The 24,253-nt window shown below is 35.5% G+C and overlaps 1 protein-coding gene across 1 annotated transcript in view; it reads left to right on the top strand.

The window, feature by feature from the left end:
- The window catches only part of LOC150095686 (glyoxalase domain-containing protein 4), a 124,045-nt gene that overhangs the window by 79,576 nt on the left and 20,216 nt on the right, over positions 1-24,253 (top strand). Inside the window, exons 6-8 of the mRNA XM_090409981.1 lie at positions 3,108-3,158; positions 18,282-18,361; positions 24,009-24,095. Of these exons, the coding sequence (XP_090266107.1) occupies positions 3,108-3,158; positions 18,282-18,361; positions 24,009-24,095 (218 nt within the window). The remainder of the gene's footprint in view (positions 1-3,107; positions 3,159-18,281; positions 18,362-24,008; positions 24,096-24,253) is intronic.

Raw genomic sequence — 24,253 nt, 5'->3', positions numbered from 1 at the left:
CAAGATTTCACACACACACACACACGAAGAAACAAGCTGCATTTCAATTCTACATAGTACTAAAGTTACACTAATTTGATCACTTAACACTTTAAACATCTTCTTCGGCCACCTGAACAAACAACACGAACACACAGTTTACCCTTGAAATTGAAAATCAAAACTCACTTCCTTTCTTGGATATGCTAGTCACACCTCTTCCCTCAGGCAGTCTATCCTTCACTGTCTGCTTGCAAGCCTACACATACCAGCCAATATACATGCTAACTCTTATCATCACCCTTCACAAAACCTTGGAGTCATTAATACCCCCCAAAAACAGAGCTATAAAAATTTGTTCTAATTAGCAAGCTCTTAAGAAAGAATTACAAATGATTAGCAATAATTTATAACAATGGCTATAGCAAAAATACCATCAATAAAATTCTTTGTAAAACTACACCTAAAAATGCATTTAATATAGATTATAGTAAAACAATAGCTGTCCTATATGTTAAAGGGTTATCCGGTAAAGTAAATAGAATTCTGCACCATTATAACCTTAATGCCGCTTTTAAACCACCTATAAAATTAAAAAACATATTCAACTCCTCAAAGAATCCCCTCCCCTGCCCAACCCTGGGATATACTGAATCTATTGCACTTGTAACTTACCTTATATTGGGGAAACTGGATACACAATTCCAATCCATAAAAAAGAACACAAATGATACATTAAATTCAACAATTTTGCTAAAATCATTCCTATCAGATCATGTTCTCAACACCCTACACAAAATTGATTGGAAAGGTACCTGTTCCTTATATCAGTAGTCTCAAACTCAAATTGCATGCAGGCCGAATGGACGATGAAAGCAGCAGCTGACAGGCCAGAATTTTTTTTTTTAAACAAAATGAGAATGAATATATATTGAACCGTACTTACTCCTTATGTATGGATACCACCCCTTTATAATTATGAAACCCTTTTATAACCTTTATAACTTGAGAATAAATAATGACAGCCTATTCTCTTTCTTTTATTTATTAAATTTTTCTTTGACAGATACAGAAAAAATACATATGTTTGTATGTAAATAATTATAAACTCCTTTATTTCTTACTGAAACTTGACACTTGATAGCATTTCGATTTTGATAAAGTTTGTAGCCTTGGAGAAAAATTACTAGAAACTATCTTCATCACGGATTGTAGATGCTCATCAGTCAATCGAATTCTTTTCTTAGACTTATTAATTTTCAACTGCGAAAAAAACTGTTCACATATAAATGTACTCCCAAACAAAGCGCTTATTCTTATTGCAAAAATTCGTAACCGAGGGTATTTATCTTTTGACAAGTACGAATAAAAGTTAATCAAATCTGTATCTTCAAATCTTTGAATAAGATTTATATCACACTGTAAATTAATTAGCTCCATTTGTAGATTTTCTGTTGCGTTATTCACATTAGTTTTATGGTAATGAAAATAATGTAAAATCTGACTCCAAATCATTAAAATCTTTAAACCTTTCTTCAAATTCTTGTCATGATAATGCTATTTTTCTTGCATATTCTTGAGATTTTTCATTTGAAATAATAGGGCAGGATTTAAGATGTAGGAAATGTACGAAATTTTTTGATTCCAGTTTTGTTTCCCATAATTGCAATTTAACTTTAAAAGCTTTAATACGAGCATATATGTCAGTGATAAGTTTATTCTTTCCTTGCAGCTCTTTATTGAGAATATTTAAATGGCCCGTTGAGTCAACGGGCCATTTAAATATTCTATTGCTGTTGACTCAACAAGAAATGCTAAATCTGTTATCCATGTATCATTATGTAGCTCGTTGATGGTTTTATTTTTTTTGTGTCATGAAAATTTTGATTTCATTTATTAAATCAATAAACCATTTTAATACAGCTCCTCGACTTAACCACCTCACTTTGTTATAATAAATCATTTCTCCATACTCAGTTTCAATTTCTTCAAGCAATACAACAAATTCTCGATGATTCGGAGCTCGTCCATGGATAAAGTTTACTGTTTTAGTTACTGTTTCCATTTCCTGGGTATGAATGCAAATTCAAAGAAACCCATGAAATTTTGATCAACAATCCTAATCTTAACAATAATGTTGGCATGAAAATCCCAAGAATTTGGATGGCACACATTCAGCCCACTTAAGTTCAAGTTCTCCTTTACTTTAGACTCTATGCAATAATTTCATCTGTTTATTGGTGACCATCAATACTGTTTTTTTTTTTTTTTGTTGTTGTTGTTCTAATTTATCTGTGAGTAATCTCTAACTTAATTTATCTGTTAGTGATTTCTAATAAAGAACAGGGCTCTAGCTTTGGTATAGTAAGTTTTTTTTTTTTTTTTTTTTTCCAACAGAAGTCACATCAGTATTAATGTGACCTCTGGTGAAATGTATTAATCCATTAACACATTAAATTTATATTAATGTGTTAATGGATGACCACATTAGTGTGACTTTAGAATACAATGCAAATTGAAATTTAGCTTGTTTCTTTGTATATATATATATATATATATATGCTTATACCCCATGAGCTTGATATAAAAGTCAAGACAATGGGTGATTATTTTGGTTTATATTAAACTAAAGTTTTACTATAACATGGTAGTGGTTTCCATAATTTTGTAAAAATGGAGGGCTTGTATTTATTGAACATTCTCACAGTTACTGCAGTTTTAATTAATATAAAATAATCATGCAGTTCTTTAGTCTTAGTTTTCATAATGAATTTTTCCGAGATAGTTTCTTTTTTTGTTTATTTTTTCAAATCTTCTATAATAAACAGTTTCGCTTATTATTTGATGCCAATACCTTGATCATATGAGCTCAGATACAAAAGAGAAATTATAGAAAGCAAGTCATTAATCTTATCATATGAATCTTTAGAGCAGAAATTCAAAAATTGGAAACCAGCCAAACATTTCTTTTTAAAGCTGAAAATTTTTTAGATTATCTTAATGACATTAAAGTTTTATAAACTGATTTTTAGGATAAACCTGCTTAAATTGTACATTTTAATGCTATTTTTATGCTTAATGCTTATTTTAATGCTAACATCTTATTTCAATTTCCATATTTGTTCAAGATCCGGTTCAAAAGGTCACATTAGCAAGTTCCAATCTTCAAAAATCATTAGGTAAGTTTATGAAACATCTTAATTGTATATCAGTTTTTGAAATGTGCCATAAGATTAATGTAGATTGTTTAAAGTTTGATATTATGGTTAAAAAAATTCATGCATTCAGGCACTTTAGGTGGTTGGGATTAGATATGAGAATCACGCTCTTTCAAATCACTTCAGATCTCTAGAGCAGATTCCCTTGTTATTTACGTCTTGGCATCTGAGTGCTATACATTTCCAACCTTTCATAGTTGAGATTAATAAAAAATAAATCTTGTAGTGCATTTTATTTCTGAAAGTATGAAGAGCTCTTTTAGTCTTAATTAACTTTTGGAAATCAGAGGATGGCCAGTCACTACCCTTAGCCTTCACTGAAACCTTGAGCCCATAGCTGTTGATGATTTACGAAGTAGAGAGGGCATGAGTACGGCAGGAAATCTGAAATTATGAAAAAAAAAAAAAATCAGGGTCATCATTTTCTTGTGTACCTCCAAGGAGTATTCCAGATATTATGATACTACAATTATTAGTTTCTTCTGAACAGTTTGCTTATAATCCTAGATTAACTCTCTTTCAGTTTCTTGAATATTAATCAATCACATGAAGTTCTTTCTGATAACTTTATTTTCATTGCTTTTTTGATATTTTAATTTTCACTGTCAATTGTGTATATTGGTCTTCATTCTTTGATCAGTTGCTTTATTTCTAATCTATCTCATATTAAAACCCAGATATATTAAAATTGCTTTGAACACTCTTATAAGAGAATTTAGCCAACCAAATTGTATTTTGTATTGGCTTAAACCAAAAGATAATGATGGTATAACAAGGCCAGCTGAGGAATTGCCCAATCAAACAAGCCCCCTGCCTCCATACATATGCACTGTTTTCATTTGGAGACCATAACATACAGTGAAAACTCAAATTCAACATCAGAACATCAATCAAAAAAGAAGTGGAGCTGTCTGAAGAATTAGAGAAGTACCATATCGACATACCTGGCATGTCCAATATAGTGAAGACAAAAATAGATGATTCTTCTAGATAACAACTATGAGGGATGGGGGGACTGGAAAATTCTGATAAAACCCAGATATATTAAAATTGCTTTGAACACTCTTATAAAGCTAGAACAGAAATGAACAGAAATGAAAAGAATAATTTTATGTCTTCTTATATATTCTAAAAGGAAAGGAACAAATTATTACAATTTGAAACATAGGAATTAAGGGATTTTAAGATATGTTCTTTCTTGTGTTTATATAGGTGTTTATCAGAACTTTCCAGTCCCCCCCCCCCACCTCACTCATGTACAAGATGTTAGCATAAAAATTTATTTCTTGAATTACAGGCAATTTCAAGGAGAGTGGTGTGGGCATACATCAAAATGGGGAAAATTAGCGAGACTTATTTATGCTTATGGTCCTACAGATAGTTCTATTAAGGAAAAAAGTGGGAGAATTTTTTTGAGTCAATAGAGAAGGCAGCTGACATAAACAAAAAAGAAAAGTTTGTCCTTGTTGGAGATCTAAACAGCAGTGTCAGAAATAAGTGCCTGATATATAAAAATGTGCATGGAAAATTTGGAGAAAAGAACAAAGCTAATAATAATGATGGTAAGTACTGGTTGGATTTCTGTCCAGGATATGGACTAGTAGCCAAATATCATGCTCCAGTATAAACTCCAGTATAAAGATATGTACAAATTAATTGGAGATGATGACACAAGAAATAAGAAAAGTCTCATTGACTGTGTTATTTACAATGATGTCTTCATGCTAGCTCAGGACACAAGTTTGCAGGATATTTGAAATGATATTGAAATTTTATCACAAAATGAATATCATATTGAAACTGAAAAATGCACAGGGAAGGTTGGTCGATTGGTAGCGTCTACACTACTAATGGCTCATGCAAAAAGTTAAGCAAGTGTAAGCACAGTTAGTAGTTGGAAGGGAATCATTTGATGTTGTTGCCACACTCTCCCTCAATGAGTCTTTGGACTCCCTGGAGGTGTCACAATAATAATAATAATAATAATAAAGTTTTAAAAATGATGAAAGTGAAGCATTTTTCATAGGTGACTATAGACTAGAAAAAAAAAAATTGAATGATTCAGTCAGAGAGGCATGAGCTGAAGTTGTCTATATGGATAAAAAAATCAGAGCTCCATGGTGGACTCAAGAAGTTAAAGAGTAACCATGAAAAAGAAGTCTATTGAAAGTTTTCCTAGCAAACAAATCAGTGTGTGTGTTCTGAGAGAATACAGAGGAAAATGTAAGAAAGCAAAGAAGTGTTTAAAAGTAACTAAACAAAAGCTATGGGAAGACTGGTAAGAATATTATTATTATTGCATCCTCCATGGATTCAGCAGACTTATCATGGGAGGTTCATTCAACTAACAACAACATATTTATTATATTGAATCTTAAAATCCTTAACACACCCTGTATTAACATATTCTAATAATGTGTTCCATTCACTCATATTCTCTATATAAAAGTCTACTTCTCACCCCTTCACCACATTTATACAGCTTCCAGGTATGGCCTCTGGTTTTTCTCCTCTCACCTTGTATACTTATAATCCCCTCTGTACTAATCCAATGAAATCTCTTCACTAACTTAAATGGCTCTCCATATCCAACATTCCAGAGTCCTGGATGTTGGATATGGAGAGCCATGTGGAAACATTGGAGACAACATCTCCAATGTTTCCACATCACAATGAAAACTAGGTGACCAATCTGAACACAATAGTCCAAGTATGACCAGTGCTTTATACAGTAGCATGCCCACCTCCTTATCCCCATGTGTCAGTGTACTTCTTATCATAGTATTGATATGATTGCAATCTTTTGCAACACTTGCAGTATGCCCTCTAAACTTCAGTCTGATGGCTATCACTCCAGATCTCGAATCACATCCACTTTCTTCAGAATAGTTCCATCAATGTAGTAGTACCCAGCCTTATATCTCTTCACTCCAAAATGCACTTATTAAAACTACAACCCCTCTTCTTTGTTCTAAGACAAAAGTCTATTTCAATCTTCCTAAAGGGAATTAACATCAGCAGTGCTACTTATAATTCTCCCCATCTTTGCATCATCAGCAAACAACTGAAGATCTCCAATCAATCCATATGAAATATCCTTTACAAACAAATTAAACAGCAAGCACCCAGGAACAGAACTCTGGGGCATACCACTGGTTACCCTTGTTTTTAGAGACACTTGTTCCATCATACACAACGTGCTGGTATTATTCAGAGAGCTAATAACCAATCCATTTAACCAATAGACTATTCCCATTCTCTGCAGCTTGCAGCAACTATCTGAGGTATTTTATCAAATGCTTTTGACCAAGAATATCCTATCTATCCCTCTCGTCCACGGAGGGGACTCAACCCATCCGTCCTAGGATGGGTTGAGTCCCCTCCGAATGAGGGGTTATTGGTGTATTATTAATGCAGTTGGTTTGCCACTCCTCTGCTGCATCCCCTAAGGGCGATATTCATGACTGTAATCCGTGTGGGTTCACGGGGCCAGTTTGCCTGCTTACGGGATGAAAAACCCCAGATAAACTGGGGAGAAAAACCCTGCTGTCCACACCCAAGACCAGCTAACTTGGCTATGGCTGAGGAAGATCCTTGAGCTCCTCACGTTGTCGACAGGAATCGAACCTAGGACACCCCTTCCCCAGGCATATGGTTGCGAAGTGCATAGCCACTAGGCTAACCGCGTGGACCCAATAATATCACTGTATATAAAGTGTTCTGGGGGACTATTGAAAAAGTGTACATATGGGAAAAAAACATGATTTAAAAGGAATCAGTAATGATAACGGTAACATATGATAAAGATATCATCAGATGCTGTATGGTCACTTAGTTGCTCAGTGATGTGCCACACACCAGTCCTTGCCAGGTCGTTCTGTTGTATGCTTTTCTGGAGGCTTCAGCTCTCTGAAGAACAGTCACTCTAGACCAGTGTTTCTCAAACTTTTTTTGACGACGGAACACTTCACAAATCCTGAAATTTTCACGGAACACCTTGGTTATTTTGTAATGTATAAATTAATAATTAATTGGTAATTTAGCTGATTTTTTATTATTAATCAATAATTGATAATTAATCATTAATAATTAATTAAACATCAGTTAAATCATCATTAAATTAATTTGTGCTGACAAATTAATTTAAAAATGACAAATTCCAGAACTTCTTGCAGAACACCTATTCACCTTCCACAGAACACTAGTGTTCCAGGGAACACCGGTTAAGAACCACTGCTCTAGACACATCATCCATCCATCTCACTGATGGTCTAATCCTTCCTCTTTTTCCAGGAACTTTACTTTCTATTATTACTTTAAGAATTCCTCCTTCCATCCTTTCAATGTGTCAAAAGTATTGCAATTTTCCTCTGTCAATAAACTTAAGGATCCTTAAATTTCTCTGAATCTTTTCAAGCATTCATCCATTATCTGCCTTTCAGTATATGATATTCTCAACAACCTTCTGTAATACCATATCTCAAAAGCAGTTACCTTTTCCTATCACTTCCAAGTGATAGGAAAAGGAAAAGATAGGAAAAGACTTAGATTCCAAGTCTCACATCTATAATTCGCTGCTGAAAAAACAGCTACATCCAGAATCCTGAACTTTGATGATAGATTCATCCTTAGATAGATTTTAGACAGGTCTCTGACTTTTGTTTTAGCCATTCCTAATCTTCTTCCAGCATCTTCTGAACAACAATTCTTCACATTAATAATGGATCCCAGGTACTTGAACTTGTTAACTTCCACAACTCTTTCTACATTAAGGTATACTTGTATCTCAGGAGCTTTCCTATTTGTATCCCTTTGAGAACCATAATCTTTGTCTTGCTAGGATTGAGTTGAAGTTCTCTGTTCTTACTGATCTTATTAACTTTTGTCAAGAATTTCTCCTAGTTCTTCCTTGTCATTAAAGGAGCACTGTGTCATCAGCATACCTCAGATTACTGATCAATCTATGACCTGTTCTAGTTCCTGTCTTCCTCTCATCCAATGCTGCACACATGATGTCCTAAATACTAAACAGGTAAAGAGAAAGTAGGCATCCTTGCTTAACTCCCTTTCCAACCTGAAGTCAATCAATTAATCCAACACCTGTTTTTACCATGATTCCTGCAAGTTAGCTGTTAACCTGATAATGTGTTGAAAACAACCCATTATTTTCATTACTTCCCACAGTTTGACATGCTGAAGACAGTCATAGACTTGAGAATAGTCTATGAAACATTACCATATAGAGTCTAACTTATTTATACTTTCCGATGATCTGTCTAAGACTAAGTATCTGATCTCTGGTATCTTTACCTTTCCTAAAACCTGCTTGTTCCTCAGGCATCACTGTCTCAACTTTGGCTTCAATTATATTTAGAATGATCTTTAATAAAATCTTGCTTGCATGAGAGATTAAACTAATAGTTCTATAGTTTTCATGTGCAGTCCTTCATATCTCCCTTCTTGTGTATGAAAATTGACTTCTTCCAGTCTCTAGATCCTTGTAATCAATCTATGAAACACTCTTATCCCTTCATCCCTTGTGGCCTTAATTAACTCTGCTGGAATTCTATCTGCACCCAGGGCCTTATTGTTGTTAAGTTGTTTAACTGTTTCTTTGACTCATGCCTAAGTGGAAGAGGTCCCAAATCAAAATTTTCCTGGTGAGAGGGCTCCTCCAAATTTTATTATTCTCTGCAATGTACAGTTCCTCACAGTATTCTTTCCATCTGTTTTTGATTTCTGTTAGTACAGCTCCATTTCTGTCTTTGATGGCATTCAATTTGTGCTTAAACTTGTGCTTTATGTCAAAAACTAAACAAAACACCCTTTTTATAATTGTGCCTCCTCATCTGGAACTCTCTCTCTCTTCATATTTATTAGCAGAAAAAATTTCCTTGACCTGCCTGATGACTCTTCTGACTTCTCTGTGTAATCTCTTATATTCTTCAGTCCCTGTGTCTCTTTGTTTCTTCAATCACCTTTTTTCAATTACATCCCATGTTGAATCTGATATCCATGGGTCTCTTGGTTTTGTAATTGGACCTAGATACTCCTTTGTTGTATCCTGTATCATAACCTTGACTCCTTCCCAGAGTATTTCAGATGAGTTTGCCACACTTATCTTCAAATGATCATCCAAATGAGTTGATGGCTTCTTCTGTGAACTCACTAAGAATTGCAGTAGTCCCCCTACCCTTACCCATGGGTTCATTTTCCATGGTTTTCGGACTGGGATTGACCCACAATCAACCCCAGTCTGAAAATATTGAATAGAAAATTCCAGAAATAAACAATTCATAAATTTTAAATTGTGCACTCTCCCACCTGGAACATGAATCATTACTTTGTCCAGCATATCCACGATGTATATGTTACTCACCCATTAGTTACTGAGCAGGCCATCTTGGTTATCAGATCAGCTGTCACAGCATCATGTTACTAGTGTTCAAGTAACCATTATTTTACTTAATAATGGCCTGAAAGTGCAAGAATAGTGATGCTGGCAATTTAGATATGCCAAAGAGAAGCCGTAAAATGCTTCCTTTAAGTGAAAAGGTGAAAGTTCTCAACTTCATAAGGAAAGGGTGAAAAAAAAAATGTATGCTAAGGTTGCTAAGATTCCATTCACATAAATTTTATTACAGTATATTGTTATAATTGTTCTGCTTTATCATTAGTTACTCTTACTCTCTCTCTTATCTCTTACTGTGCCTAATTTATAAATTAAGCTTTATCATAGGTATGTATAGGAAAAAACATTGTGTGTGTGTGTGTGTGTGTGTGTGTGTGTGTGTGTGTGTGTGGTTTGGTACTATCTGCAGTTTCAAGTATCCACTAGGGGTCTTAGAACATATCCCCCCTCCCCTGCAGATAAGGGGGTTCTGTGCCACAGCGTGTTCCAGGACAAGTATGCACATCAGAGATGCTTGTCTTCCACCATTGGAGAGCTAGAAAGTAATCAATCTGGTGTCTTGACCTATCAATGCTAGATGTCTAAGTATATGTCTGTTGCGGGTGTTTCTGGAGGCAGGTATTGGTAATAACTTTGTTAGTATGGGTCAATTCCAACAGTGTTTCACCATGGGTGTTACTTTCACTCAGACCAAACATGCCATACTCAGGCCTAACTCTAATACTCTTTCCCAATTTTGTTTTCAAGTCCCTAAGATGAAAAGTACATCCCTCTTTGGTAGGCAGTCCAGAACAGTCTGTAGGGTTCCATAGAACTCCTCACTCTCTTCATTAGGTCTATCTGTGTGGGATGCATAAACTACCAAGATTGACACATTGGTAGGATGAGCCTTATGTATAATACAAAGTATCCTGTCATTAACAGGATTATAACCAAGAAATGTTCTTGCCTGAACTTTCTTTAGTATCACAGCTATCCCATGATGCTTTGAGTCACCTCCTGAATAAACAACCTGCATACCATCCTGTGTTTTGAAGTGACCTTCTCCATTTCATCTGGTCTCTAATTCACATGATGTCAATTTTATACCTCTCCATCTCTTTACAGACACTATCAAGGGTACACATCTGTAGATCCCATACATTCCACATGCCTATGTAAAGTTTGCCTCTAAGGTTAATCCCATACTTTCTGTATTCCTTGTTCACAATATCACTGACTTGTGTTGGAGACTGTAATATACTTCTCGAACAAGACCCTCTACCTAAGCCCTGGATGCAGCTCTTTCAAGCTACTTCAGGCTTCCAATAAGTGGGACAGTGGTTGCATCAATGATGAATTCATTTACTACTTAAAGACAATCACAAACATCCATGTCTACAGCAGGATCCAAGCCCACAGTTTGTTAGGTGGAGAGAAGATATGCTAACCACTTTGCCAACCAGTTCAGCAAACTGCTCAGCCAACTAAGCTTGGTTACAAAGTAAATTATAATAGAAGAAATTATTCTTGTTTTAATTCTCTATCCAAGCCTCCATATACAAGTAGCTGTAGTCGTGACGATACCTCATTGCCAGATTTTTGTATGCTTACATTTGGGTGAAGAATTAAAATAAAATATAACTATTATAATACAGCTATATCGCCTGCTTCAGTTTAGGAGTACCCCTGTTTAAATGTCATTGGCTATTTACTCATGGGTTCTTAGGGCATTATGAGTGTAGATGTACTAAAAAGTATATGTAGCTTAAGGAATAGAAATTGCACATACCTTTTTCTGGGTGTTGTGGCTTTTCCTCTGTCTGCGATGTCGAGAACTGCAGAGTGTGTGTGTGTGTGGGGGTAGGCAGTTTGGTAGAATAAGTTAGAAAAACCCGGGTTTTTCTACCAAACTGCCTACCCCCCCCCCCCACACACACACTCTGCAGTTCTCGACATCGCAGACAGAGGAAAAGCCACAACACCCAGAAAAAGGTATGTGCAATTTCTATTCCTTAAGCTGCATATACTTTTTAGTACATCTACACTCATAATGCCCTAAGAACCCATGAGTAAATAGCCAATGACATTTAAACAGGGGTACTCCTAAACTGAAGCAGGCGATATAGCTGTATTATAATAGTTTATAATGAGGAGTAACATGGGAGTTTTCCCAGAAATAATATACATAAAATATAACTTTTTGTTTTAATATGGTGATATGCCATTTTGTTGCACATATATGAAAAATATGACCTCTGCATTGATTTCACTCTCAGTATCATGTATATGCATTAGCAGACAAAAATTAGTTTGCAGTAGATAGCATGGTGTGTGTGGTTTATTTATTTATTCGTATGGCATGAATAACAAAACATGCAGTACAATACACTGTCACTTTAAAAACATATAAAATTAAAAGTCATTTTAAAAACCAATAAAATTAAAAGATTACATCCATATTGGTCAAATAGTTCATAGCTTCGGGTGTAGCGCTTAAAAAGTCCAATTTGTCTCCTGAATATGCTCTGAGATAACACTGATTTTGAGCTCCATAATCACAATGCAGGGATGGTTGTTTATCCCATTTAAAAAGCATGTCTGCACATACACCGTGATCAGTTCGTATTCTATTAAGCTGAGTCCAGGATTTTCGTGTGTGTGGTATAGTTTTTAGATGGTGGATTGTTCACAATATCACTGACTTGTGTTGGAGACTGTAATATACTTCTCAAACTAGACCCTTTGACAGGAACAGAATGGAGGAATAAGTAGTACAGACAATGAGTTCTGATGTGGAGTGTCTTTCCCCGCATTATTCCTTGGATTCCTTTGAAGTGTCATGTAACGTTATAAAGTGTTAAACAAAAATATACAGGTGAAATTCATGTTACAGCAATAAATCATATAGAACTAAAGGAAAAACAATTTTTGTTTAATTTTTGAGCAAGGATAGATAAAGAAAATAGTGTGTTTTTTTAATGAACAGGTTAAGGATTTTAGTGAATTCTCTCATTTAAGAATTAAATCGATACTTCCTTTATTGCCATTTTTGCAAAAAGAGATACTTCCTTTATTGCCATTTTCTCTCTCTCTCTTTCTCTGTTGACTGCTAACTGAATTGTATTAGGATAAAATGAAGCTACTTTTATTCCATTAAAAACTTGATTTTAATTAAATTATGTTAATTGTAATCTAGTTATCGAAAGTTGTCAAAGCTTAATCTTATTTAATTTAGAGCTGACTTATATTTTGGGAGGGCTTATAGTTTGAGAGGGCGCTAGTGGGTCAAGCACTACGGACGTGTTTTGAAGAGCTCCTGATTCAGATAAGTTTTACTAGGAATAATTAAGTATATATGCGTAATTGTTTAAGTAAGAGCGGCTGTAAACGTTGTACGCTACCGATATTATTAGTGTGGGTTTTTTTTCTTGCTTAAACTAAATATGAAAATATTAGTATCATTAATATTAGACCTAGTAACCTGCAGAGAAAAAAAAAAAATGGCGGCGGCATTGTCATTCCATGATTTTAATTTGGATTTCAGTCGGTTCGTTAAGTGTGAGGTCTGTTATATGTATTCCTTCGATTACATAAATGATTTGTGGATGTTTAGTGCGGATGGAAGAAGGGTGTGTGCAAAATGTGACCTGAACGAGGAATTGATGAATGCGAATATGAAGTTGATGACAGAAAGTGCTAGTACCGATTGTGTCGCGAGTGTACGTTTGAAAGAGAAGGATGGTGAGAAAGACAGGTGAAAAAATGTTAAAAAATCAGGAAAAAAGAAAAAGAGCGATTTGACAACCGTAACGGATGTTAAAAGGGACGAAAGTGAGGCGGAAAGAAACGAAATTGAGAGAACGAATGAAAGTAGAAATTGCGTGATGCAGAAATCGCAAGTAAAAAAAATCGAAAGAATGAATGATAGCGAAAAAAGAATGACTGATGGCGAAAGTTGGACGCATGCTGGAACGAAAGTACTGAACCAAAGAAAGATGAATGACAGTAAAAGTGAGAAGAATGATAGCGAAAGTTGGACGCATGTTAGTCCGAAAGTACGGAAACAAAGAAAGATATGTGAGAGTGAAAGTGAGAAGAATGATAGTGAAAGTTGGATGTATGTTGGACCGAAAGTACGGAAACAAAGAAGGATGAATGAGAGGGAAAGTGAGAAGAGGGGGGTCGAGAGTTAGAAAGTTAGAAAGATTTAATGATAGAGTGAATGTGTCGCAAGGTTCGGAAGGTGAATTGGATTGGATGAAGCAAGAAATGAAATGAATGCGGAATGAAATTAAGAGAATTCAGGTCAAAACTATTAAAATAAATCATGATGGCATGAAAGAGTTAACAAAAGATGAGCGAGTGGCATTGTATGGCGACCCCATTATTAAAGGTGTGCTAGAGGATAAAATGCACAAGGTATGTTTTCCAGGTGGTAAAATGAGTAGCGTGATTGAGGCATTGAATATGAGGCGGGAACGAGCAAAAGAGTTAATTGTATTAATTGGTACAAATGATTTGAGAGAGAACAAAGAGCATGTCAAAATGAATGTCAGGAGACTGCTTGGAAAGATAAAGGAGAATAGTGTGACAGGAAGGGTGGTCAGTGTGTTGCCTAGGTATGATTGTGGTGAAATGAGGCGGAGAGCAAGGATTATGAATGATATTCTGGCTGAAATGTGTGAGGAGATGGGAGTACAGTTTGTTAATGTGTGGAATGAGTTTGAGGGACGAAGTGAGCTGTATGGGAGCGATGGACTGCATTTGAGTGGTTATGGTGCGAGTCGCTTGGAGAGACTGCTGCTGGAAAGTGGAGAAGTGAATAGAGAGAATGAATCAGATCGAGAGGGGAGTGATGTGGAACAGCAGGAGAGAAAGACAGGAGAGATTGAAGGAGTGGAAATGAATGGGGAAGTGAGTGGTATGAGTATAGAAAATGAGGGAATGGGTGTGCAAGAGGAGCAGGGAAACGGGGAGACTCAGGGTGGACAGGGATACACAGCGTGAGAAAGGTGGATGCTCCAAGAGGAGGTGAGAGCATGTGTAGGCAGGAAAGTAATGGGATGATCAGGGATCAAAAGGAAACAGATGGAATTGCAAAGGGTTCTAAAATGAAGAAGCAGAAAGGGAAATGGCCCCAGTCCAGCATGGAGAGATCACATCGAGTGAGTGGTATCAGTGGAACTAGCTGTAGATCCAGAAATGAGTTGTTGTGTTTGTATACCAATGCTAGAAGTATAAGAAACAAGGCAGATGAAATGGTTGCACTAATTGCGTCTGTGCACCCAGAGATTGTCGGAATAAGTGAGACATGGTTAGATGAGGATGACATCCTGACAGGAATAGAGATGGAAAGGTATGATGTGTTTCGTGAGGATAGAAGGAGTAAAAAGGGAGGGGGAGTGCTATTGATGATATAGAAAGAGTTATGTCCATACAAGGTAGAGATGCAAGAGGGAAATGGGGCCAGTGGTTTTGAGGCAGTATGGTGTGAGATAGAGGTGAATAGAATCGAATACTTGGTGGGATGTTGTTATAGACCTGGTAATGTGGATGGTGGTGATAGTGAAATGTATAGTCAAATAAGCCAAGCAAATAAGAAAAGGGTGATCATTATGTGTGATTTTAATTATGGCAATATAGACTGGAATGAAGAGATAGCAACTGGAAGTAAAGAAAATGAGTTTCTTGAGTTTTTGAGGGATAACTACTTCAGACAGTATGTAACAGAGGGCACAAGAGGATTAAGGGTCTTGGATTTGGTCATCTCATCGGAGGATGTAATTATCAATGAGGTATCAAATCATCCACCAATTGGTGAAAGTGACCATGAGGTGATTCCTTGGGTGGTTGCCAGCAGTGCAAGGACCCCTGTGAAAAAAGGTTATATGTGGAACTAAAAGGGGGGTGATTATAAAGAGCTCAGGACACAGCTTGCAGGTGTAGCATGGAATGAGGAGTTAGCTGAAAAAGAGATCAATGCAGCTTGGGGGATTTTCAAAAAATATTTAGTGGATGCAATGTCTAAATGTATACCACGGGTGAGAAGGGTAAATAAGGTAGCTGTGAGATGGATGAATAAAGAGATTAAGCATGCAATACAGAGAAAAAGGGAATTGTGGAGGCAGCATAAGAGAAGTGGAAGTAACCAATTTCATGAGGTCTACAAAGACCAGGCAAGGAGGGTGACTTGGTTGGTGAGAGTAGCTAAAGAGAGGTATGAACAGCAGTTAGCTAATGAAGCTAAAAAGAATCCTAGGGAGTTCTTTCGATATGTAGCCAGCAAAAGAAAGAATGATTATGGAAGGATGACATTGATTGGAGGAAATGGTATAAAGACAGCTGTTGCAGAATGTATGGTGGAGATACTTAATGAGCAGTTCATAAAGATCTTTCAATCTTGTGAATGTGACTTCATGGAGAGATTAAGAGCAGTTGATGATGGTTAGGAGAGACTGACTGTAAGTGAGCAAGAGGTGTTTGGGGAGTTGAGTAAACTAGATGTAAATAAGGCTGTGGGACTTGATAATATATCACCGCGTATTCTGAAGGAATGTGCCAGAGAGTTGACACTTGCCTTGACATATTTTTTTAATACGAGTCTTGCACTTGGTCAAGTCCCTAAAGAGTGGAAGGAGGACAAGATTGTGCCACTTCATAAAGGAGGTGATCGAACTCAAGCATCAAACTATAGGCCTATCTGTGTGTCAGGTGTTGTGGTTAAGTTGTTGGAGAAGCTTGTGAGAACTAGGATCCAGAGTTGGGTTGACAACAATGGTATAATCTTTGATGGACAGCATGGATTTGCTAAAGGGAGGTCGTGTTTTAGTAATCTACTTACTTATTACAATAAAGTGACTGCTTCCTTGGACAGAGGAGAAGGATACACAGTAATATACTTGGATTTCGCAAAAGCTTTTGATAGAGTACCTCATGATAAGTTGACAGTCAAACTAGAGCAGATGGGGTTGGATATTAGATTAGTGCATTGGATTGGAGACTGGCTATCTGATAGGTATCAACAAGTTGTGTATGGGGGTGCAATATCCAGGAAAAAGAAAGTCACTAGCGGAGTGCCTCAGGGATCTGTTTTAGGGCCATTACTGTTTAACTTGTATATTAATGATATTGGCGAAGATTTGGATGGAGATATTCAGTTGTTTGCAGATGATGCAAAGTTGGGACAAACCATAAAGAGTAGTGAAGATGTTGTGGCCTTGCAAGACGACTTGAATAAATTGAGTGATTGGGCAAGCAAATGGGGATGTGAGTTCAATGTTGCAAAATGTAAGGTTTTAAAATTTGGAAAACAAAGATGGGATGCAGAATTTATGCTTGGTGAGAATATATTGTTGGAAGTAGAGGAAATAAGAGATCTGGGAGTGATAGTGGATAAGGATCTAAAATTTAGGGGACACATCGCCAAAATTGTGAAGACAACACAAAGACTTCTGGGAATGATGAGGAGGACACTGACGTGTAGAAGTAGGGAGATTCTTGTTCCATTGTATAAGGCTTTGATTAGGCCACACATGGACTATTGTGCCCAGATTTGGTCACCTGGTTTTCAGAAGGATGAAGAGATGTTGGAAAGGGTCCAAAGGCGACTGACTAAGGTAGTTTCTGACCTCTGGAATGTTGAGTATGAGGAAAGATTGAAAAGATGTAATTTGCAGAGTCTAGTGGAGAGAAGGAAGAGGGGAGATATGATAGAGACCTACAAGTTGGTAAGGGGTTGTTATAGGATCAATGGTGGAAAAGTTCTACAGAGAATAGTGGGAGATCAGGGGAGAACCAGAGGTCATCCCTGGAAACTGTATAAAGAGGGTGTGAGTAGGGGAGTGAGAGGCAGGTTTTTTTCGTGCTGAGTTGTGAATGATTGGAATGCCTTGCCTGAGAGTGTGGTGTCTGCAAGGAGTTTGAATGTGTTTAAGACCCGGTATGATGAGATGTGTGTGAGATAAAAGGACCTCCTAGATGAGTCTTTGACTCCATGAGGTCTTGTTTAATAATAATAATAATAATAATAATATGTCATAGGGTTAAGAATTTAATTCCATCAGTCCAGACATATAATTAATGTCTGTGAAGAGTAGTGACATTTTTTAATTGACATTTAATAACAGTTTTGTTTCATTTACTTGAGTTAAAAAGCTGTACTCTTTATGATAGCAATTAGAAATCTGTTAGTTGTAGTCTTCAGTAGCCATATTTTCCCATTTTATCACGTACTGAATGTGAAGTTGTCATAATTTTATATGCATGTTGATGCCTATTACGTTCTTGTATGTAGGACCATCATTTTTTTTTTTCATTAATTCATTTATTTTTCTGTCTGATCGGCTGGTAGTTAGTATATGCCCCCACATGCACTTAGAGAAGACCTAAAGTAGATTGGAAAAAGTTATATGTTTAGTCTCTAGAGCACAGTTTCCAGATTGTGTAAGAAATAAAATACAAAATCGTAAAATGAATGAAAATATATTTACAGAAAATTCCTTAGCCCATCCATGGTGTGCCAGTGCAGAGTGGGGAGTCACAGTAAAGCAACTGATCCTAACAATGCTGGATAGTTTTTGTTAATATATAATAATTGTCATGATAAAAATATTTCAAAATTTTGCATAAAAATGGTTTTGACAGTTATTTTCCTTTACACATCCCTAAAAGTTATCTTTCTCTTGTTCAAGACTACTGGCATGGTTTGTTGGATATGAAAATCTATAGCCAAGGAATAAATACTGCTATTCTTGGTTTTGCTGACTCCCAGGTAAGGTGAACTGTATTTTAAACTAACATTGCATTATTAAAAAAGCACAGCTATTATTTTATGTGTGAAACTGTTTGTTGATAAAATATGTTTCAAAAAGTAACACAGCCTAAGTGAATTACAAAATCAGAGATGAACTATCATGAGAAAACTCTTGCCAAAATGATTCCATAATTTCTTCTGAAGATGTGTTTGTAAACAAGGTTACAATACTCAGATGAATTAGTATGTCTCTTGAGCTAAGATGAAATTCTAAGATTTTTTTTTTTAAATCTAGAGTGTTCTTATTGTCAAAAGAGAATTTGCTGATGAAGGTGGATAGAAAGTTATTTGGCATGCTTGCTACTAAGACAGTCAGTGTGGACTAATGCAGATCTTACTGGAATGCCCTATTTTAATCTTGGGATTCATATGAAAAAATTTGAAATACCTTCAGAACATTTATCTTAAGTCTTCAGTAGGCAACAAATACATCGGTGATATTTTTGCTGTTTGGAAAGGTTCTGTGTCAAAACTCCAAGAAGTTTCTAACCAAGATTAATGCCATTCACCTCAGAAAACAGTTTACATTACAAATAGAAGATAATTACAGTACAGTAGTGTATGTCTTGTTTTTTCAATTAAAATGTTCTTAATATTTGTCTTTACCTTCCATCTTGCTTCCCTTAACCCTATATTATATTTAGATATGGCACTTCATACAATCCCCTTATTAATAGTTTAAGATATAGAGCTCTATGTGCACTCTTGCTGTTAAAGTAGTCAAGTAAGCGACTGACCTTTCCTAAAGTGAACTGTATCTGTGAGGAGCCAGTTCCTTTGCTAGAGATGTCTGGAGTTATCTCCCTTTTAAGGTTCAGGGAAAATTTATTTGTTTCACTGAACTCCTAGATTGGAAATACCTTTCAGCCAAGGAGTGAACTCTCAGACTGGCACATATTCAATTCTAATGCTAGTCGTGACCCTCCATTATAAAGTCTACTCCTTATATATCCCGCTTCGGTCCGAATCTTTTATGAGTGGTGCATCGGATTCTTAAATTCAGGCAACCAAATTAATAAGAACAAAAGGTTTATTTAACATATTGATAATTTTACACAACAGAGAATTTTCAATCGTTACTAAATTACAAAGTTAAAGAAATCAACATATAATGGACAATAATCAATGCTTCGGAACAATCTTGTTCAAATTCCAGCGGCTCGCTTTTGTCAGTTCTCTAACCAACCATACATTTAAGGTATTAGTAAAACAGTTAGAATTAGGTAGCGCTATAACACCTTAGACATAATTAACACTCATCACATATACTAGACATAGCCCTTGGCTTGAAATGTTCATCAACATTGGTTATATATCACAGTCCTGCCTTAATCTTAATTAGAGTTCTAACCTTTTTGAATGTCCTTGATTCTTAAATTACAAAATTCTTCCTTTCATACAAAACATAATCAAAGGCTCTTTGATTATGTCTCATAATCTCATAATCAAACATAACTTAAGGTTCATCAGGCTTATCTCTTCGTTTCTTGGTTCCTTTTTTCAGCACGTTGTCTTCCTTCTAGGTTGTGAGTGAGAATTTCATCAACTTAGGTTGGTCCATTTGGAATTACACATCAATCAGCTATGCCTAGAGATTTCTTGGCGCGTAGATGAAACTGCATCCATTCGGCTTGCTACCTAGCTGCTACTTCCCCATGTGTAGCCCGCTGCATAGGAAAACCGCTCATCATAATGCTTGAAACCGGTGGCGATGTGCACCTCGACCAGGGCATCAGTAGAACTCTGACCACAGAGAAAGAGAAACGTGACTTTTGGGGGGGGGGGTCCAACCTTTTTATATCAACCCTGTCGGCACCCTTCTGCAATACTTAATTTTCACCCGATTCGCTATTTTCTCGTACTTATGGGTCTTGCCTTTCCGTAGCGTCTTCCAAGAAGACTTCAGCACGCCACGTGCCTTACGTATATGTGACCGCTTCAGGCATCTCACTAATCTCGGTGTCTCGCCCACGTACTTTGACCTTGTGTTACTAGTTGGTTATATACAATTCACAAACTTTCTATCATTGCTAACAGACAAGATATATATTATTTTCATTGTTAATATACAGTTTAGTAGGAACTTCACACGTGAATACTCACAAAAATTGTACTAATCACACTATCTTAAAGTTTTACAGGCTATTTACAATTATACTAAAATACAAGCATTTCTCTCTTATGTGCTTAAGCTTGTTAAACTATGAATGAAACATTCCTTAGTGAATTATTCATTCACAATTTAACAGTAGATGCTCACTATGCTCACAATAGTTTATTATAGCACATAATAAAACATAATAAAAATTCTCTATATCAAATTTAGGGGGAGGGAAGGAAAGCAGATTCCATGTTCTATTCCCAAAAAATAACAGGGATAAAAAATTAAATAAAACAAAAAATATAACAGAAAACAAAGAAAATCGTTCATTGATGATGACAGAACAAGATGGATTAGCAAGAACCATACATAAAGCACGTAAACCATTTTCATTTGCATGAAAGACATACAAATGAAAATGGTATTAAATGAAATTAAAATGAAAATCCAGAATTGACATTTAAAGTTTAAAATGTTACATTAGCTTAAATTGCTGCTCAAAATCTTCATAGTGAACTAAATATGTGTAGTCATAATTCATCATCTCTGATTAGGACATAAGTGATAAACTCTGTTAATCTGCATTACTCAGCTTATGGATATTGGCACAGATGGTGTGAACAAATCAAGCTGATTTGTTCACACCATCTGTGTGAACAAATCACTGGAATAGCTGGTCCATCCTAGTGATGGACCAGCTATTCCAGTCACTCTTTCCTTCCGCTTAGTTTATCATGTGAGTTGCTGCTGTCTTTGTAATTAGCCAATCTCATGCTAATTTGGTGGGTTTTTTCCCCCTCTCCTGGAGTCTTTTTTTTTTCTTTTTTTTCAAACATGGAAACTAACTAAAAATCTCTTCAAATTCTGGTTGGTCGAATGTTTAGTTTTCTGCTTTCCAATCAACAGGCTGTTGGTTTGAATCCCACAGTGGGCATCGATGTTGGTGATTGTCTTTAGGTGGAAAATGAATCTCATCACCTGGTGTGAGACCACCACCCTGCATTTATCAGAGAGTGGCTTCAAACAGTTCATGTTTGTTCTCTAGAGAAGGGTTTCCAGATTATGAAAAATAAATTTAAAAAATACATATAAAAGTAATATAAATAGAAAAAAAAATTCTCATCTAATTCATGGTATTCAGGTACCATAGGGTTAGAGCCTTTCATGGTGGGAGAAACATAAATTAATATAATAAATAAAAATTGTGGTCAAGGCTTATCAGTGACTAAAATAAATAGATATTCTAAATGCTTATCAGCTCCAAGGTTCATAAGAATTTTTAAGCTAATAAATTAAGAAATTGAATTTCTTTGGATTGAAAAAAATACTACATTTTCAGTTTGATCTGAAATAAAATGCCACATACTTAATAAGAAATAGTATGAATCTCTGTGTATGTGTTCATGAACGATTTTAAAATTTTGACATAAATTTATTATTATTTAGGTTTCCTCTGATGATAATTTATTATTGTATCCCTGCCTTAAAATAAATGTTTTCAAAGACCCTTCTGCTTCTTTCTTATGTTTCGTTATTGTTTGCATTTTTATCTTATTTTTTATGTGTAATTTTGTATGCTTTATGTATGGTTCTTGCCATTTCCCTTGTTTACTGATTTGCCCAGTATTTCCCACACAATAACAACAGTACAACAGTTGTTTTGTGATGTGATTGTTACATCATTTATGAGGAAATGAGTTCATTGTCATTTACATTTTGTGCTTTTACTCCTTGCTATAGTGAGCTTAGAGCCTCTGTAGCTCAGTTGGTATAGACAAAGCCCTTTGGTCAGTAAGATCTGGATTCGATTCCTGTCTATGACATAAAGAACCTTTATCTGGTCTCTTTTGACTAAAGGTGAGTTAGTCCATCTGATATTATTATTATTACACGACACCTCCAGGGAGTCCTAAGACTCGTCGAGGGAGGGCACCTACTCTACATCTCTCTCTGACCACTCTGCTGACCAGGCCAGCCGAGTGAAGGTAGAGGGTTTTTCCACCTGGAAACTTGGGTTTTTCATCCCTCATAACAGGCAAACCAACCCTGTGAACACAGGTGGATTTCATTACAGCCATAAATACTCACGACAATATGCAGAAGAGATATGGTCCTAACCACGTCGTTACTTACGCCCATAGCCAACCAGAGTCACATCATGGTAGCCAACCTCCTGGATAGGAGATGACACACAAATGGGAAATTGAGCTTAAAATGGCATTAGTTTTGTGATTCTTAGATCATCTTCCTAATCTTAACAGATCTAATGGGTTATGTTTATTCCCATCATAGAAGATAATGTTGGTTATGTTGCACATCTTATTTGATGGATATGATTTTTGCTATGTTTTTTTTTTTGTCCCATTGTTAGAACTAAATCAGACTGTGCTGCTCTATGCCAGCTCATGATATCATTCATGATAGCAATGTCGATATTTTTTTCATGGTTTATTTGCCTGTCATTTTATTCTAATTCAGTTCATGCTGAATATGCTTTTGATGCTTGAGTGAAAATTTTATATAAAATCATTTTCTTGCTTATTTATCAAACATTGTTTATCATCATCAAATTCCCTAATATGTATCTTGAAGTGATGTATAGAATACTGTGATAGTACACATAAGTTTACATTATTTTAATTTTAATATTTTATTATTGCTAACTTTCTGTCAACAATTTTCCTCAAATCTGTTATCTGTCAGTATTATCAGATTTTGTCTTTTAAGATGCAATGAATTCCATTAAGCTCTTTGAATTTTGCTGTGACATGATTCATTCCTAACAGTTTAATAAGCTTCATGTTGCACTGGTTAAGTTCCTTTATACTTGGAGTGAACTGTTTGCATAGTCTTAATACCATACATATCAGGAATGTATACTGTGCAGCAGTTATATTAGACATGTGTACTACATTCTAATAAGCTTTTGTTTTATGGTAATTAAAATGTTAATATACTGATATATTAATATATTTGTATATAAAATATTTGCATTTAAGAAATGTTATTCATTAGAGTAAGCTTGCAATTTTTTTCATTTAAATCCTCATGAAATTTTACTGACATGATCACGTGAATTACAATATATAAAACAGAAGACACTTAAAAACATAAAACAATTTTACTGATCATCTCACACTGGAAGAAATTATCCATAAATTATAGTAATTAAAATACATGCTGTGATTTCTTTGCATGCATTATATTAAATTAAAAGAAACATGAAAGCAGCAGTAAGTGTAAAATTTGTAGTCATCTTATGCAGTAAGTACAGCACAAATAAACATTTTGAAAAGAAATTTGGAGGTGGAGTCACCATATTCGCCTGTCTCCTTGTATGCTGGCATATTCAGTATTTAATTAAAGATAATTATTTTTCCCAATGTGAATTACATGTAACATATATTTTTGTATATTGTGATTAGATAATGTGATCTCCACTGATGAGGCTTGAATCTTTGGAGGTATCGTATGTTAATAATAGATAATATTATTTCTGTGCAGTGTAAACTAGAATTATGTGATATTGGAGGCTCTGTTGACCATGCTAAAGCCTTTGGAAGAATAGCATTTTCTTGTCCCACAGATGAGGTGAGTAACTTTTCTCAGTAGTAAGTTAATTATGTACTACATGATCATAGCATTATATATTTAGTAAGTGTGTGTCTCTCTCTCTGAGTAGCAGATGAAGAGAACTTCTAACATGGAACTTATATCATGTTAGAGCTGCTCCAAATACATTAAATAAG

This window comes from Typopeltis vanoorti, chromosome 20 (genome assembly GCF_054136105.1).
Source record: "Typopeltis vanoorti isolate ZY-2024b chromosome 20, IOZ_Tvanoo_1.0, whole genome shotgun sequence".
Taxonomy (NCBI): domain Eukaryota; kingdom Metazoa; phylum Arthropoda; class Arachnida; order Uropygi; family Thelyphonidae; genus Typopeltis; species Typopeltis vanoorti.
The sequence above is the reverse complement of the archived record's forward strand: the minus strand, read 5'-3'. Positions and strand labels throughout refer to the sequence as shown.